Below are 15,425 nucleotides of genomic sequence, written 5' to 3'. Positions count from 1 at the left end.
CTACAAAGAGCCATTGACTATATATTAAAATGATTGTTGAAATGTATAAGTATGGTATTTAAAAGCAGAAAACCTCAGTGGCTTAATCAATTAAGCTAAACAACATTTGTACAATATTTTAAACCATGCTTCGACTCTTAAAAAAAAATATCTTAAGAAACTTTAAAATATAGACGTCTTTGTGTGTGTATGTATAGATACACTTACGTATGTGCCCATGTGCGTGCATATATAAAACTGACAAATTATTTATTTACTCGGTCGCCTGCATATTCATTAGCTCTAATTATTTTCTAGTAACGAAAACACCAAAAGCTCGCTAAGAGTCAGACTCCATACATTTCGCCTTTGTTCAGCCCTTCACTTGCCTCCTTCGCAGCTCAATCCGAGCCCCTCCAATTCCTAGTTCCAAACAAAGAAACTTTAAACTCATCCTCTCTAATTATAGCCGCTGGTAAGCAATCCGCGGCGCAGGTACTGTGGAGTCGGACCCGCAGCGCTGCTGCGAAAACCCTTCTCGGGCGAGAGCTGCCTCATTTTGAGAGGTATAAAATGGCCATTGCGACTAGAAAACAAACAAACAAACATCAACGACAATAAATAAACTTTGATACGCCTTGACGGAATGTTTCACTGCAGTTTATCTGCAGACGCAGTGTGCCTGTGCTCGGTGCAGGAGATAGCTTTCAAAGCAGATCTATTATGTAATTTTCCTTGGATCTTGGGAGGCTTTACAGGATTTGGTGGTGTTTGGGTTTGGTGGTTTTTTTTGTTGGTTTTTTTTTTTAGTATAATGGTGAGCTGAATCTACACGTTTGCATTTATTCTACGCAATCTATTTGATGGAATTGCAATAGCTCAGAGCAACAGGTATACCCGCTCTAGGGAGCGCCTGGGTGTGGACACAGTCTTAAGGCGGGTGTTGCTCTACTTTCTGTATTTGATGCTAAAATTAAGCGAAGGACAGAGTTGTCAGCCTTATTGTGATGTGTGCTGGGCGATGGCATTCGGAGAGCTACAAAGTTGGGTAGTTCAGTGCTAGCCTGCCTCCCAGTGCAAGGGGAAACCAGTGATCATTCCACGTCGGTGCAAAATGTACGAGAAGGCAGACGAGAAGGTATTTTTAGGAAGCGTATCTAAATATACAGTGTAAGAGTGAATGTAAAAAAAAAAAATGTTGTGGGTTGTAGAAGTTATCAAGTGGGATTTGCGGTGCGCTCTCTGCAGGAAACGAAAGCTGCTCCAGTTCAAAGCCACATGCACCAACGTGACATATAAGCCATTAAAATATCATCCTGAAGGCTCATTTCTGCTTCATCATACATTCCCTAACTGCTTCCAGAAAGCAAGAAAAGAAGAAATGAAGGATGACCGCCTCGATGGGAGCGCCAAAGAGGTGGTGGGTTCTTGGGGGTGGGGGGGGGTTATTGTTTTCTTCTTTCATTCTTTCTTTCTTTTCCCTTCCCCTCCACCCCCACTTTTATTTTCGCCAGTTCAGAAATGAGGGGAAACCTTCAACAGGTCGCGGGGGTAAGTGCCTGGGTGTAGGGGGGTGCCTGTGCAGTCCGGGCTATTAGCTAACCCCCACCGCCTGCCCCAAGGGCTGGAAGAGAGCTCCCTGTCGTCGAGGGGGTGTCGTCGGGAGGAGGCTTGGCCACCCCGGGAAGAAGGGCTGGAACCATGCGGCGCGGGGGGGGGGGCAGAGCCTCGGTTGCCCCTCGCCCACGTGAGGCAGGGTCCCGGCTGCACCTCGGCGGGCGGGCGGAGGGCCGAGAGCCCGGGAAGCACCGAAGGGGGGGGTCCGACACCTTCTGTCGGACGCCGGGAGCCGCGCCCGCCCCCCTAAATGCCAAGGGAGGCCGGCCTGGAGGTCCGCGCAGTGTATAGCGGCGGAGCAACGCCGAACAGGGCAGCGGGGTACGCAGAGCGGGACTGGGGTGCTCCCCACCCCGACTGCGGCCGGGCTTTCTTCGGACGGACAAGCACCGGCACCGGAAGGGTCCTGCGGCCGCCCAGGCAGGGCCGGGAACCCGGGGCGGCGTGCAGAGGGGGCCGAGCGCCGACAATGGCGAGCCCCGTGGGGAGGCGTCCCTGGGGAGGCGCTCCCCGCCCAGAACCTCGCCCACCGCCGCGCCCTGTGCCGCGGGGGCCCTCCGGGGGACCCGGCGCCCCGGCACCTCAAGCCGTGCTTTATAGGCGGGTGCGGGAGGGACGGAGCCCGGGAGCTCGGCCGGCCCCCTCCGGCCTCTCTCCGCCCCGCCGCAGGCAGAGCCGGGGGGCTGCTCAGGGAACTGGGTGCTGCCCCCTACTTCGGCAGAGCCCGGGGAGGGGCTGCGACCCTGGCCCCGGCCCCGAGGGGCCGTCCCGCGTCTGAAACCGGCTGGGGAAGAGGGAAAGGTCCCAAATCCCTGGCCAGGGGGATACACCCAAAGGCGACCTCTGACCCGAGCCCAACTCAGTGTGCCAGCCCCGGGCACCGGCACAGCGCCGACCGATGGGGACAGGCACGGGCTTCTCGCCGACCCCTTTCCTGTCACTCCTTTGTCACGCACGGTCCCTCAGCCCCGGGGAGTCCAGCCCGATGGCCGGGCTTCTCTGGGGGCTCTCTCTACCCGGAGACGAGAAACTTTTATTTCTGCACCGAGCCTTCCCGAGGAACGCTCCCTCCGCCCTGCGCGGCCGCGGAAAGCACAGGTTGCGTGACAAGCGGCTGGCGGCGAGGCACACGCCGTGGCTGCCGCCGCCCACTCGGTCTGGCTCGCAACCCCGCCCGGGGCCGCCGGGACCCCGCGCGGCGGCGGCTCCGGCCCCGCTCAGCCGCACCTTCGGCCCGGGGCGGGAGCGAGCGTTCAGGGAAGGGGGGCGGGGCGGCTCCCATCGCAGCCCCAGCGACACGGGGGGGAACTGGTACCCCACAATAACACCCCACATCCCAACACTTTGGGCAAGGGGACATCCTCACCCTCCTGCTCCGCGACGGCACAGTGCGGATGAGAAAAGTGTGCGAGGTCGAGCCAGAGTTTTAGCCAATATTTACTCTGAAACGCAGAACTGTTTTGCCTTCCTTTTTGTCATCTGGTAACCATTTGAAATATTAAATGCAGCGATTTTTTTTTTTTTTTTTTGTCCAGTTTCAACAAGTTTTGGCGAACACTTGGGAACTGAGCACTCCTCCTGCCTCTCACCCTAACCATAAAGCACAACTCCTGCAAACCTCTCACTAGCGGGGCAATATTGGCAACTCTGACATGGGAAAAGTGGGAGAATGAATGGAAGTTGACTAGAAATTTAAATTCCTAAGGGATTACTAAAGTTTTGGCAGTAATTTTCATCACAGCAGTGAAAATATGGAGGACACCAAATTATTTATGAAAGATTACGACTATGATATGATGATGAAGTTTCTTAATATCATCAAGTGTTTGTCTTAGTACAGATTTTTGTTTACTAGCTCTGGAGTGCCTATAATAATAGTAGTGAGAATAATAATAATAATAATATAGCAAGAGTAATAATAATAATAATAATAATAATAATAATAATAATAATAATAATAATAACGTCATTTTAAGTAACTGATTCCAGATTCTAGTGTGCTTTTCTGTATTAAAAACCAAACAAACAAAATCCTGAGCATTTCGAAGATATCTGCAAAAATTCAGACTCAGATACTGCATCCAGCCCCAGAACTGCTCTCAAAGCTATTGCTGCCGCTCAAAGCAAGCTGTGCAAAGTTCTGCCTGTAGACTCAGACACTGCATCCAGCCCCAGATCTGCTCTCAAAGCTATTGCTGCCGCTCAAAGCAAGCTGCGCAAAGTTCTGCCTGTAGCAGTGGCAGTGCTCTGCCCTTCAGAGAGCAAAGAGCAAGCTGAAAATTACAGGCAGGGAGAAGTGCCAGGGTGGTACTATACTAATCCTTGCTGAGACAACAACTTGTGTTGGAGGCTCGCAGAGAGTCCGGAATTTAATTTCGGGACGGAAGGATCTGTAAACAATATAGCCGAGTGGGTAAAAACTTGCCTTACAATAGCCTGCCAGAAGGTGAATGTCAGATCAAAGGAGAACTGAAAAGATGTCCTTTCATATTTTTTTTTTTCCCTAAATCAGCCATGGAAACTTCATGACTCCATAAAACATGTGCTGCTTTGCTGGGGAGACAGCCTCCAGTTTCCCCTCGGAGAAAGCTTCTCTTCCCTTCTCACTGCCTAACTTGTGTTTTGGTTTGGTTTTATGGGTTGGTTTTTTGGGGCTTTTGGGGTTTTTTTCCTTTTCTTTTTGAATCCATGATGCACAATATATAGGGTGCCTTACTCATTTCACATCACACACAAATGGTTTTGCTCTTAACTTTCTTACCTCTCTCCCCAAACAGGAACAAAGTCAGGAAATGAGGCACAAGACTCCCCTTGTAATGAGGAAAAGAAAACGACTTTACAGAAACATCCTGGAAAAGTCAAGTAAGTTAAAATATGTCCTTTTTACAGTTCAGAGGAGACTGCATTTTTTTCAGCTTAGTGTTTAACGTACTTGCATAAACACAAATCAGCGACAGAACACCCCACCAGCAGCTGCCTAATCCTGCTCAATGCCTATTCATTTGGAGGTTCTAGAATTAATATTTGACGACTCTCTCATTGAAACAACAACCCCTGACCCCATGTGATTGCACTGTCACATTATTCTATGACATATTCATCTTGAATTCATTTACGGACGATTTGATTGGAATGAGGTTTGACATGTATTGGATCCTATTAAAGAAGAAGACTTTGATCTTGTTGATGGGGTTTACATGATATGTATCATCTTTACCAGGGATACCAGGCTTCCACAATGTGGTGTCTAAGTAGTCAGTGACTGACAGCTTATCTGACAGGAATACCTTAATCTTGAGGTCCTGAATGAAATATTCTATTTAAAATAAGCATATGATTTGCTTGTCCTAGGGTAGCTCTAGGTCAGAAAATGTGAGAGACAAACCTAGGCACAAACCGTTGCTTGTCTGGTGGCTGACTTCCTATTGTTCGGGAACCCTGAAATAAAGAAGTCCCCATAAGTGGATATGGGGCGAGGGAATAAAAACAAAGGCAGAGTGTGCTCTCGAGCTACTCGGTACCCTCTCCTCCCCAAGGTGAAACTGTGATCGCTGAAAGGCTTTCTTGAACCACCTCTTCCTAAACAGCAGCACCTTCTGCCCAGGCAGGCAGGAACTCAGGCTCAGGTCCTGAGTCTGCTTCCCGCATCCCTCTCTGCCAAAGCGAGTTTAGGGATAAGGAATCGGGCAGGGTGACTTTCTTGGTCCTCTCTGTTTCTACTCCTGGCGGTTTTTCTCTTTCTCACTGGGGTTTTCAGACTGATCTGTTCCCCTCCTCTCGTTTGGGATTTGAAGCCTAAAAATGTAACCCCCGAAGCCTGTCTGAAGCGTTCAGAGCCTCCCGGCCCGGTCCAGTCCTCGGGCACTGGCTGGATATTTTGTAGCTGGCTGCTCGAAGTTTCCACAGAGGTGGAAGTGGGAGAACACGGAGTGGATGAAGGTCAAATTTGGCTTTCTTCCGCGCTTCCCGAGGGCAGGACCTTTGCCTTGAGCCTAGCACGGTTGTAAAGGGGGCTGCCTCTTCGAAGCAATGTTAGAGATAGCGACAAACATCTTGATGTTTAGGTATATTACTACTGAAAAAACAAGGCTAAGGTAAAGCCCATGAGGAGCTGGGGCTGCTCCCACCCTGCAAAGGGATATGCAGCCGGTTTCATGCCGCAGGCCTCGGCGGCCCGGCGGGGCGGAGGTGCGGGCAGAGGCCGGAGGGTCGGGGCTGCCCCCGGGCCGCCCGCCCGGAGCCGTGGCAGGCGGAGCTCCGGGCCCCGCATGGCGGAGCGGAAAGCAGGGGGACAGCTCAGCCCCTCAGCCAGGGCACAGCCCCGACGTTCTTCCACGAGAGCCGGGTCGGGGGCCAGAGACGTGCTTGTGACTCGTCTTGACAACGTGTCACTTCTTTAGAACAACCCTCCAGCTCGGGTCAGCTTTGGGGCCAGGGGCTGAGGACGGGGTGGCGGACACACTGCAGCCGTAGGAAAATTCGTACTCAGGATCAAGCAGCCAGTTTGTTGGCCCTGCAGAAGCTCATGTTGACACATTTGAGAGTTTGCCGAGAGGCCGGCGTGTCTGGTCAATCGGGGCTCAGGCCGCTGCCAAGAAGCAGGAGACCTCGGTCAGCTCTCGAGTGGCAAGCAGCAGTATGAGGTCGAGCTGCCAAAGGGCTGCACAGACAGGCGTTCAAGTTTTCAAAACAATGCGGGAGATGAGCGGAGCCCGTCGGGGTCTGGGCCCGCTTCCCTCCTCTTCCCCGTTTCTCCGCCTCCCCGCAGTCATGTGGCGGCCCCCGCCCGCCCTCCCCCCGCTCACAACCGGGGCTCACATCAGCCTCACCTAACAGTGAGGGACACCGAGGGCCAGGTTCTCCTAAGCTGCCTGAAAAAGGGTGTGAGAGACAGCCCTGAGTGGGGGGCAACTGAGAGCCATGAGTGTCTGGCAAGAAATCATCACAACATTTGAAATGAACTTAGGGCAAAATGGTTATGACTATTTTTTAATTGGCAAACTCTTCCAGATGTTTTCTCCCTTGACTGAGAAGTGTCAGAATTGATGGATAACAAGTATGTAGAGATGCAGTGTTTTAAGGAGGTATGAGGAAAGCAGCTTTATTTGGGATTCACAGTCTCAGTACATTTGTAAGTAACAGATTCATACTTCCTAACGTTTGTCTCTTCTGTGCACTCCTATTGAGATGGTCATGAATAGGACTGTCAAATCCATTTCGTAGAGCAAGTAGACTTGAAAGTTGAGATATTGTGAGGATGGTGTGTGGTTTAAAATGCCTGCGTAAACATGTTATGTAAGGTTGGGGAGCTAATTGCATCATTTGTCACTTTTCATCATCTCCACTCAGAAAGACGTGTGCAAGGATGTATCTAGAGCTAGCTACCTGAATATCAGCCTAGTTTTACAGTGCAAGTATGGTAAATGCGAGCAGAGACAAAATACGTAATTGCAGCCAATCCAGAATATGCGAAGTTGTGTCAAAGATGTCTCCTAGGTGGTTATGTATGTCCTAAACTTTAATCTTATGGTTTCCAGTCATTGCCTTGCAGTTTCAGTTCTGAAAGTAGTTGGGTTGACATTGCCAAGTAGTTTCTGTTTTACTACTTCACATAAAGCCTATTGATGGCCAACACTAAAATTCTTACTGAAATGCAAAATTCTGTTCTGGGAGCTTTACCTGACGTGCATCTGGTAAAGAACCCACTGGCAAGTTAACAGCGAGTCAATGTATTAAAATGATGAGAGTTTGACGGGATGGGTAAAGAATTAATCATTGCTATATTTCATAAGACTGTGAGGTTATTGGTGGAGCCGTTTTTGTGTCAGGATCCTAGTACTGTGGTAATACAGTGGGTAGATATTTAAAGATGTGTTTTTCTTTCTTGGAGCAGAAGAATCTTTTCCCATGTTTCATTAACTTTTTATAAGTTCACAATCCCCTTCTTAAAAACTTAAGCAGATGCTTCCTCCTGTGCTGAAGCCCTAAGCTTTTCTAAACCTGTAAGGCCTCAGTGTGTCCAGCTAAAACCCAAACCTACACTACCACTACTAGCACGCAAACCCTGCAGACCATGTTATTTCCTTCAGGTGAGAATCATCAGAACCGAGTCTGCTATGAATGCTTGGCAATGCTTTTCCTTCAAGCCAAGGACGGGGATTTTACGTGGAACTACCCTGTAAGTGTGCGTGAGAGAAAGTGAGAGAGCGAAAGGGAGAGACTCCCTCTTCTGGGTTAAAAATTCAGATTCAGCCTGAACATCATGATTTCTCGCACTGCTCCGGCGGCCAGTAATCAGATAACTGCTAAAACTTGTCAGAGGAGGGGGAAGGGGATGGGATGTCTCAGGGAGCCTTTGTCCGGGCTCAGGCACCGGGGCGGTAGCCCGAGTTCCGGCCCGATAGCCCGAGCCCCGGACTGAACACGCCTGGCCAGCGAGCGGCCGGTGAGTCTCCGGCCGCAGCTTCTGCCGGGCAAGGACCCTCTCCCCACGCTGGCAACAAGTGCCGAGGACCCGCCGCCAGGATGGGCACCAGGGCCCCTCCGGCTGCCGCTGCTCTGGCCGGGGAACGGCGGGGCTGCCGTTCCCGGGGCTGCCGTCTCCCGGGGGCAAACCCCGGCCGCCCCTTGTCTCAGGGCAGTGCAGCGGGAACGGGCAGAGGCGAGGGGGAGGCCGGGGCGATCCCTCCACTCCCGCCGAGGCTTTTTTTCCCAGCCTCAGGGGGAAGCCCGGCAGTGCCCGGCCCCCGGGCGGAGACGCCGGGCCGGGCCGGGCCGGGCCGCGGATGGGGGCGCCGGGGGGAGGGTTGGCGCGGCGGGGCATGCGCAGCCCGTCCCCGCGCGCGCCCCCCGCGGCACCGGCGATCTCCCTCTCAGGCGGCGGAGGGACCTGTCACGGTGACGTCACCGAGGCGGCAGCCAATGGGCGGGCTCGGCGATCGTGTGGCCGGCGGGGCAGCCGCGCGGCCGGAGCGCGGCCCGTCCGGTCCCGCCGCGCCGTGAGGGCCTCCCCGGCCCCGGGCAGGACGGGCCGCGCCGCGGGACCTCCCCGGCCGCCGCCAAAGCCTCCCGCCGGCCCCCCGAGCCCACCCGCTGGCACAGCCGCCCGTGCGTCCCGCGCCGGGGCGGCGGGACCAGGAAACTTTTTTATTTTGGGAGAAAGGAGACAAAAAAAAAAAAAAAAAAAAAGAAAAAAAGAAAGTTTTTTCCTCCGCTTCCCCCCCTTCCCCCCCGCTGCCCTGTGTATCTCTCCTCCCGCTGTCAGGTGACTTTTTAGCGTTAGAAGCTAATGAGCGTGGATGCTCCGGGGATCCCGGTGATGGACCCTGCTGCTCTCTCCAGGCGGAACACGGCGCTGAGATTAGTAGACTTGGCGGGGGCTCCTCGCCACCACCAGCACCCCCCTCAGAGCATGACAGGCTTCCCGGGCGTCGCCGGGCACCCCCACGCCACGGCGCCCACGCAGCCGGGGGAACACGCCGCCGAGTCCCGCCTCGGGCCGCAGCAGCTCCGGCCAGAACACATGGGGCACCGCCACCATCCTCCTCCTCATCCTCCTCCTCAGCATCACCCCGCGGCCCTTAAGATCAGCCCTGCCCCTCATCCCCACCACCAGCTCCACCACCACCACCACCATCATCATCATCATCATCATCATCATATGGCAGGCCAAGCCGAGGTGGTCTCTAGTCACACGGCGGCGTTTGGCCCGGCGCAGTCTCCAGCAGCCCCTTACCCCGTGTCTCACCCAGTCCAGGCTCTGGCAGCAGGTAGGGACTTCTTCATACGCAGAGACCTGCCGGCCCCACTCATGCCAGGGCTGACCGAGCAGCACCCCGCTGCAAGTTCTCACCACGGACTGTTTGTCTCAACAACAGGTAGCTACCCCGGACACCATGGTCACCAGCACCACCACTCAGAAGCTGGGAATCCCTCTCTGTTCACTGGACTCCATGAGCAGCCTCCCCATGCAGCTCCAGGTGGCCATCTAAACGGACAGCTCAGACTGGGGTTACCTGGAGAAATGTACGCCAGGTCTGAACATTTCACTCAAGTACCAGCCTCCAGGACAGATCATTTTGCTGCTTCTTCGCTTCATAACTACGGTGGTATGAATCTGAACGTGAACCTGGCTCCACACCACGGCCCGGGTGCCTTCTTTCGTTACATGAGGCAGCCCATCAAACAGGAACTCATCTGTAAGTGGATTGAGTTGGACCAGACTCCCAAAAAATTATGCTCGAAAACTTTCAGCACGATGCACGAGCTGGTGACTCATGTCACGGTGGAGCACGTTGGAGGACCCGAGCAGTCCAATCACATATGTTTCTGGGAAGAGTGTCCAAGAGAAGGGAAACCTTTCAAGGCCAAATATAAACTTGTAAATCACATCAGAGTCCACACAGGTGAAAAACCTTTCCCCTGCCCTTTCCCAGGCTGTGGCAAAGTGTTTGCCAGATCAGAGAATCTCAAAATACACAAAAGAACTCATACAGGTCAGTATGTAAAGCTCTCTTTACTCTCTTTCTCTCTGTTATTCCGGGTACTGATATGTTTTTTTTTCTTTTTTTTTTTTTTTTCTAATGTATCCTTTGAGTTGTTATTGAATGCACGCCAAGTACTTCTGGAAAATAAATTCTCAGATTTGTTTGCTTCTTTACCGTTTGGAGAAGGGGGAGGAAAGGGGGTGGGGGGGAAGGGGAGAGCGAGAGCAAATCTCAGAATTCTCGTCCATATTTTTTTCTGGTAGTGCAGAGAGGTTGCTGTAATGTTTATATGGGTAGATCTGTGTAAATATCGAACGATATAGCTACTATTTCTGCTAATTCACCAGGCGAGGTTTTTTTTTTTTTCCGATTTAAAGTAGTCGGGGGGAAAAAAATGAAATCATTGTGCAAGCTCACAAATTAAAAGTGAACAATGGAAGTTACAACTTGTCTAGTCAGTTTTGACTGATGTCGCTGAGATGCTGCTGCTCGAACATTGTGAGAATAACACAGCTGCGACCTTTTCGTTCAACAGTTCTGTTTTGGGCAGAGGGAGTTTCAAATGTTTGATCTGAATAACACTGACATTTTTAATGAGCATTGCCTTCCAACGACTTTCTGCATTCGCAAATATGGGGAGCTGCGATTTCTGATTCTCATGAGGGGAAAAAAAAAAAGAAAAAGAAAAGAAAGGAAAGAAACCCTTGTGTTGTTTCGGCCTGTACATTCTGAAATGTCATTTGCAGATCTGTTAAGTGAAATTGGGACATGTGTCAGAAACATCTGTTAGTTCTAGTTAACAGAAAATAAAGTAACACGATGGACGATCTTGCAGAACTACGTTTGAACTCTTCCGGCCAGGAAAGCGTTTATAATTAATGAAATTGCACGTAGAAAGTTTTCACACTTCTGGGAGCAGCTTGTGAAGTTGTATTAATTAGTTTAGCAGCCGGTGTTTGTAGTCCATAGCGCTGGCTTCTTTTTTTTTTTTTTTTTTTTTTTTTTTTCTCCTTCTCTAAAGAAGATAAGAAATAAGCCCTTTTTGGAAAATTTAATCTGTTCCAGTGTAGGGTTTTCCACCTCCCACCCCCTTCTGTACAGCCTTATGCACTGCGAGGGAAACTACATAATCCTATTGTAAGATCTGCTTACAGCCAAACGATTTTTTTCGCCTTCCAGTTCATAAAACTCCCCTTCCCCCAAGCTCGGTGCAGGGCTTGACCTTCCAGGAGTTGCATTTTTTATGATAGCGCGCGACGTGATATAATATGCAGAACATACACTAATTTCGTATCGCTATCATCTAGACATAGCACTGAGATTTTACAGCGACCGTCACTCGTCACCTCATTATTTTTCCATCGCTCTATGAGGAGTAAGTCTGTGTGCGGGGCGGGGGGGTGGGGGGGAAGGAGGTGGACGACAGCATAGTTGTGCTCCTCGGCTGCCTTCTTGGCCCCCTTTTTCCTCGAAAAAGGGGTATCCCGGGTCACGTAACTTGTATCCCAGCCAGTTCCTTGTTGGATCAGCACAGGTACAGCCATTAACAGGGAGAGCTCATCTCTTAATGACAGTGTTTTTCTTAAGTAAACAAACTTTTACTGCTCTTTAACGGCCTCACTGTTTGAAGTCTCTGAAGCAGAAAATGGTTAAATTCTTGGGAAAACTGACCTACATCGGAGATGCAGGTTCAGGGCAAACCCGAGAGCGGAGATTTGCGTTTATTAAACACCATTCGGAGCGTCTGTACTTTTGGCTTTAACTTTCTCGGTGATTAATTGCTGTATTGTGCAAACTCCTGCAGGGCCTTTATGGTTCCACCGTTTCTATTAAACACCCAGAAGTTGTCAAAAACGCAATGTTTCTGAAACCCTAATAGAACTCACTACGAATTATTCATGAAGACAGTTCTAGATTCAACAGGAAAATTATTGCCTCCTTAAATATTAATGACTTCTGATTTCTCCGAGGCTGGGGAGCAGGCAGAGGGGTATCTGGCGATGTACGAGTTTTCCAGGTTGGAGGATAAGGCCGCTAAAACGGCGGCAACGGGACGAGCAGGACGGGCTGGGATCACTTCACCGCCTTCCCTGAGGGCCAGGAACAATAGTGCGAAGCGTGGGACGGAGCCCCGCTCCCTCCCTGCGGCCCCCGCCGCCCCCGCGCTTCGCCCGCAGCCCGGGAGCATCCAGCTCCAGCTTCCCCCCCCCAACCACTCACCCGGAGAAGTTGGTAAATACCTTAATCCACTCCCGGAGACGGGGGATTATGCCACAAATTCCAGGCTGAGTTTCACTGAACACTTTTGCCCAGCTACAAGTGTGGGGGTAAAATGGCGGTTGAGTCTCCATCGCCCGCGGAACTTTGTGCGTGGCTGCGGCTCCGTGCCCGGGCTACGGCAGCCGGGACCTGTGCAGTGTCCTCTCCCTGCCGAGCAGGGATTTCCGCGAAAGAAAACCTGCTCTCGCGAAAGGAATACTTGCAAATGGCTCGGATGGCTCCTCTTTATTGAGGCGTTCAGGGAATGCAACCCGGGCAGCTGAGAAAATGCTGCCCTCTTCCCACTTGAAACCCGGCTGCACGGACGGACCTTTCAGTGGCTCTTTCAGGGGGTTAAGCGAAGTTGAACATTTTTCAACTCGGCAAAGCGCAGTGCGGCGCAGCCCGCTTTTACCTGAATGGAACTCACTTTGCACAAGCAGAGTGCTTATGAGGATGGCTTTCCCTGGGGTCTCCTAACTTGCTGCTTGCTTGTACTACACTAATATCCTTGATTTGTTGTCTCAACTTAGATGCTGAAGGTCAAATTATTTCCTTACGTGGAACTCTAATTAGATTATAGGCGGGCGTGTGTCTATGCATATGCACCGCTGTATGTCGACGGTATTTGGTTACAGAATCCGCATCGTTTTGTGAGAGACCTTATTTTTAACCTCTTCCCTCCCTTCCCTCCAACGCCAGATATTTACCCATCCTCCGTGCAAATGTTAGCGGAGCAGGATGTCAGTGCTCCTCGTTGACCATTACAGTGCGGAAAGGGCATACTTTAAACCCGGAGCCATGAGCCTTTCCCACCCACCTTGCATGAAGTGCATTCATGTGAAATATTTGGAATGCCTTCCTTTATTTTCCTCTGCTCGTAGTCGAGCCCGATGTAGACCTAGTCTCTTCTAAATTTAATCATGACGATCTGGGGGAGAAAAAAATATAAACGACAACCACAAACGTACAACCCAAGAAATTAAAAAAACCAAACCAAAACAAACGCACAAGACCAAATATTGGAAGTCCTTTCGGCTACATACGCCATGATGGTGAACACAGTTGCTTTGTTTGCACTTCACGTTAAGGTTAGGCCATGTATTTTTGTGGAGTCCTCTCTGCCCTGATACTTTTTGACTTTTGACGGATGAGGAAGATATTTTCATAATCGGTTGGTACAGGACCTGGGTACCCCTTGGCAAGCAGAGTTTCGCAGTTTGCTATTGTCAGCGACAATAGTGCCGCCAGCATTTCATCCTGCATCTGGCTGCGGCTTGTTTCCTTGAAAACCTCCTGTATATCGTCTGCCATGCCAGGTCCACAAGATTCGAGGTTACGCTTTCATATGACTCCAGCAACACGACTGTATTTCTATTTTGCATAACACCACTTATTATATGATCAGACAATTTAATCCCAATTGCAATTCCTTCAGTGGCTGTGTAGGTTGAAATGAAAAGGGAATCCTACCCTCGCCACATTGCCGTGAGATGGCCTAGTCATCCTTCTGCTGAATCTTTATCGTTTTTCCCACACAATCAATATCTTTCTGAAATATTTCGTACTTTAGCACACGGTATCAGCAAGCTGGGGAGCGGGAAAAGGAAGGGGATGTGGATCTTCCATGGCATTGTAATCAGTGCAAGTAAGAAGTGGATGAAATATGATATAGCCAGGTTATGGAAAATATTTTCACGTGCCTGAGGGACTGTGAGAAATGTATTTAACGTTAAAGCCTTCGAAGGGATAAATCACTGACCGCTCTTCCTGCAGGACTTCGGAGTCTGCGGGGACAGCACAAGTTTGCTCGGAACGAGCGGTTCTCCTCTAAGTTTTCCTTGTTTCGGAGCTTTGTCTTTTGCACAAACTCTTACGATGACACACACACAGGCCAGGGGAAAGAGAAGGAGAAGCTGGCTGGGCAGGGAGCTCCGAGTGCGGAGCCGGCCATGCATCCGGGTGGGCACGGAACGGCGGCTCCGGGGGATGCTCAGCAGGGCCCGCGGGGAAGGGCACAGCTAGTGAGAGGAGATTCCGCGGGGAGAGGAGCCGTGGCAGGGCCGGAGAGAGGGGTCCGGGGAGGCTGTGGGCTGTGGGGTGAGGGATGCGCTGCTCCCGGCCCCGCCGCCGCCGCTAATGGCTGTGCTCGCCCATTGCCTCCTGCAGGGGAGAAGCCGTTCAAATGTGAATTCGAGGGCTGTGACAGGCGCTTCGCCAACAGCAGCGACAGGAAGAAGCACTCGCATGTCCACACCAGCGACAAGCCCTACAACTGCAAAGTGAGAGGCTGCGACAAGTCCTACACCCACCCCAGCTCCCTGAGAAAACACATGAAAGTGCACTGCAAATCCCCTCCTCCCAGCTCCGGCTACGAGTCCTCCACGCCCTCCTTGGTGTCCCCCTCCTCGGACTCCGGCCGGGAGCCCCCCGCCTCCTGCTCCCACGCTGAGCCCTCCGCGCCCGCGCAGCCCGCCGCCAACCTGAGCGAATGGTACGTGTGTCAAGGCGCGGGGCCCCGCTGCCCCCCCGGGCCCCCCGGTGCCTCCCCGCCGCCGCGCCTCCCCGCCGAGCCCCGGCCCCGCTGCTAGGGCGCGCCGGGGGCGGCGGCGGGCGGCCCGGCCCGGCCCGGCCCGGCCCGGCCCGGCCCGGCCCGGCCGGCACGGGGAGCGCCGCGCCGGGCACGGGGAAGCCGAGCGGGAGCGGCAGCGAGAGGCGCTTGGCGGAGGGAGAGAGGCTGCGGAGCGTGCGGGTGGGCCCTGCCCGCGCCCCCGGCACCGCGCACACGGGAGGGCTGCGCTCGCCTCGGCCGCGGCGCTGCCGCCTCCTCCCGCCGTGCCACACACCCCCACTCTGACCGCCTTGCTCCCGTCTGTTTACATGCCAACTGATTTGCATTCCCTTTCCTTATCCCTGGCCTTTTCCCTTTCCTTCCTTTCCCGTTCCCTTCCCCTTCCTCTTCCCGTTTTCCTTTCCCCTTCCCTTCCGTGGTTTCATAGAGATTTTCTCTGTACAGATTTTCTCTTGTCAACCGTATTGTGTGCTGCACTGTTCTGTTCGCCCACGATTTTCTGTGAGAGTGTG

The 15,425-nt window shown here is 52.3% G+C and overlaps 1 protein-coding gene across 1 annotated transcript; it reads left to right on the top strand.

Annotated features, from left to right (window-relative positions):
• Positions 1-8,884: 8,884 nt before the first annotated feature.
• Positions 8,885-14,932, top strand: ZIC4 (Zic family member 4). The gene is made up of 2 exons (XM_059854886.1): positions 8,885-10,091; positions 14,511-14,932. Exons 1-2 carry the CDS (start codon positions 8,885-8,887, stop codon positions 14,930-14,932), a joined length of 1,629 nt encoding a protein of 542 aa, XP_059710869.1.
• Positions 14,933-15,425: the final 493 nt, after the last annotated feature.

The sequence above is a fragment of the Haemorhous mexicanus genome, chromosome 10, assembly GCF_027477595.1.
Source record: "Haemorhous mexicanus isolate bHaeMex1 chromosome 10, bHaeMex1.pri, whole genome shotgun sequence".
Taxonomy (NCBI): Eukaryota; Metazoa; Chordata; class Aves; order Passeriformes; family Fringillidae; genus Haemorhous; species Haemorhous mexicanus.
The sequence above is the reverse complement of the archived record's forward strand: the minus strand, read 5'-3'. Positions and strand labels throughout refer to the sequence as shown.

What these genes read in the sequence shown, in the direction of transcription:
- ZIC4 (XM_059854886.1), top strand. Translation starts at nt 8,885, where the DNA reads ATGAGCGTGGATGCTCCGGGGATCCCGGTGATGGACCCTGCTGCTCTC. An exon ending in ACACAAAAGAACTCATACAG is followed by an intron (nt 10,092 to 14,510) that starts GTCAGTATGTAA and finishes TGCCTCCTGCAG; the next exon opens with GGGAGAAGCCGTTCAAATGT.